Source organism: Eurypyga helias, unplaced genomic scaffold, assembly GCF_000690775.1.
Source record: "Eurypyga helias isolate BGI_N326 unplaced genomic scaffold, ASM69077v1 scaffold3301, whole genome shotgun sequence".
NCBI lineage: Eukaryota > Metazoa > Chordata > Aves > Eurypygiformes > Eurypygidae > Eurypyga > Eurypyga helias.
The window spans coordinates 1-2,029 of record NW_010228756.1 but is presented as its reverse complement, the minus strand read 5'-3'; the positions used below and the strand labels follow the sequence as shown (position 1 = coordinate 2,029).

The 2,029-nt window shown below is 51.6% G+C and overlaps 1 protein-coding gene across 1 annotated transcript; it reads right to left on the bottom strand.

Moving 5' to 3' along the window:
• Positions 1 to 1,017: 1,017 nt before the first annotated feature.
• Positions 1,018 to 2,026, bottom strand: LOC104515933 (chromosome unknown open reading frame, human C14orf169; the record flags this gene model as incomplete). Its single annotated transcript, XM_010160108.1, has 1 exon — positions 1,018 to 2,026. A coding segment is annotated over one exon (969 nt), but the record flags the coding sequence as incomplete, so codon positions are not given.
• Between the last annotated feature and the right edge of the window lie 3 nt (positions 2,027 to 2,029).

Sequence of the window (2,029 nt, the reverse complement as noted above, 5' to 3'; positions counted from 1 at the left end):
CTGGGAGCTGCCTGTGGGCTCCGCTTTTAGGAAGAGTTGGATGAGTTTTTCCTGTGGCCAGGAGACCTCTGCAGCACAGCATGGGCCTGAAGACGACGCTGTACGTGCAGTGCGGCACAGCACAAGCACACAGAATGACAACCATCACCAAATTTGCCTGTGAGTAATGCGGGTACTTCCCACAGTAGGGCAGGCTGCTTTGAAACAGTGTAAACACACAGGTGGTTTACAGACTGCACACAAGTTCACTAGCTTTCTGAAGTTACCTAGGGTGTAGTAATATGGCTGGTGAAAGGAAAAAATAAAATATTTAAGCACTTCCCTTCTCACTCAGCCATGCAGAGTCACTCCTGGAGCAGATACCTGTTTTGATCAGAACATGTGGTTTCTCTACTGTCATGGTTTAACCTTTTCTAGCAATTAAGTACCACACAGTTGCTTGCTCACCTCTCCCCCACCCAGGGAGGAGAGGAGAGTGAAAGGAAAAGACAAAGAAAGCTCATAAAGTTAAGAACTATTTAATAATATTAATGAAAATTATAATGATACTAACACTACTACCAATGGTAACTAATTAAAATAATAGAAAATAGAACCTATGATACAATTGCTCACCACCTGCCGGCCAACACACCGTCAGGTACCGAGCAGCAAAGAGACTGAGAGCAGGGAGAAAATCTGCCAACCCCTGAACCCACTAAAAAACCCAGCCCTACCACTAACAACTGCCCCAAGAGCTAACAACTCAGCTATCAAGCTAGCCCAAGTCTTAACGATCCCCAGCCACTTCCCACCTCTGAACTGCGCAAGTGCCCTGAGCCTGACCACTGTGCCTGACATACCATGGAATGAAACACTCCCTTGTCTGCTCTGGGCCAGCCGACAGCACTGTGAGGTAAAGGCGCTTGTTGCTGCCTGAAACCAGCACATCTACCCATGCCAAAGCCCTCCTGCCCCTGCAATCCGGCCTGCTGATTCACTCCTAGCAGGTGTAAGGCAAGAACAAGACAGAACACATTCTAAACAAATGTATGTTTATTTTGTCAAAAAATAAGAGTTACACTTGCACCAGAGGCTTCTTTGTAGTCAGGATGCCCTTCTCAAACAGAAGCGTGGCTAGAGAAATCTTGTTCTCCAAGGTTTCACATGGAAGGGTATCCACACTGACGTGGTTTGGATAGGAAGACAGGAGAAATTCGACGCAGTCTGTATACTCGGGATCTATCTCAATGAACTTGGGTTCTTCCTTGTGATACACTCTTGAGTTTTCCGTTGTGTAATACAGCATCACACCTGCTTCTTCATTACACAATCTAACGATGCCGTGGCGGAGGAGACGTACTTCTGTGTCTTTTGTTATCAGTATATCGACATCATGGGGGCCTCCATCTTGCCACCGGGCTGGGAAGCCGTACACACTCTGCGCCTTTTCACTCTGGGTAAGCACCGGGGGCAGACAGTCGTGAAGAAATGACTTGGCTCTCTGATCCACGGCAGCATCGATGGGCGCATAGTCAATCAGTTTCTTCATCAGGCTCTGCACCTTCTCCATAAAGGCTGTTCTGCGAGCATCGACTGCGTCCGAGTTGGCGACCCCCATGTATGCCAGGTAGTCCATGGGAAGCCCTCGCCGGTACTCCACATCCTCCTCCAGGGCCATCTGCAGGGCAGCCGGGAGAAGCTTCTCCAGGAGGTCCCCCCAGGAGTTCCTCTGGTAGGAAGACACCGTGATGTGGAGCGAGTGCGCGTCGGGGAGACAGTCGCCCTGGTGGATAAAGCCGCGGGGGAAGTAGAGCAGGTCCCCGGCCTCCAGCACCGTCTCCAGCACGGGCTCACCGAGCTCAGCCTGCATCAGGTTTGCGCTGGAGAACTGGGGCAGCACCTCGGCGTCCGTCCGGGGGCTGTAGACGCGCCAGTGCTTCTTCCCCTCCAGCTGCAGCACGAAGGCCTCAATGTCGTCGTAGTGGGGGGCAAAGCCCTGAGTCCCAGGTGGCGTGAGGTAGGTGTGGGCCCCCGCCATGCTGCCGAA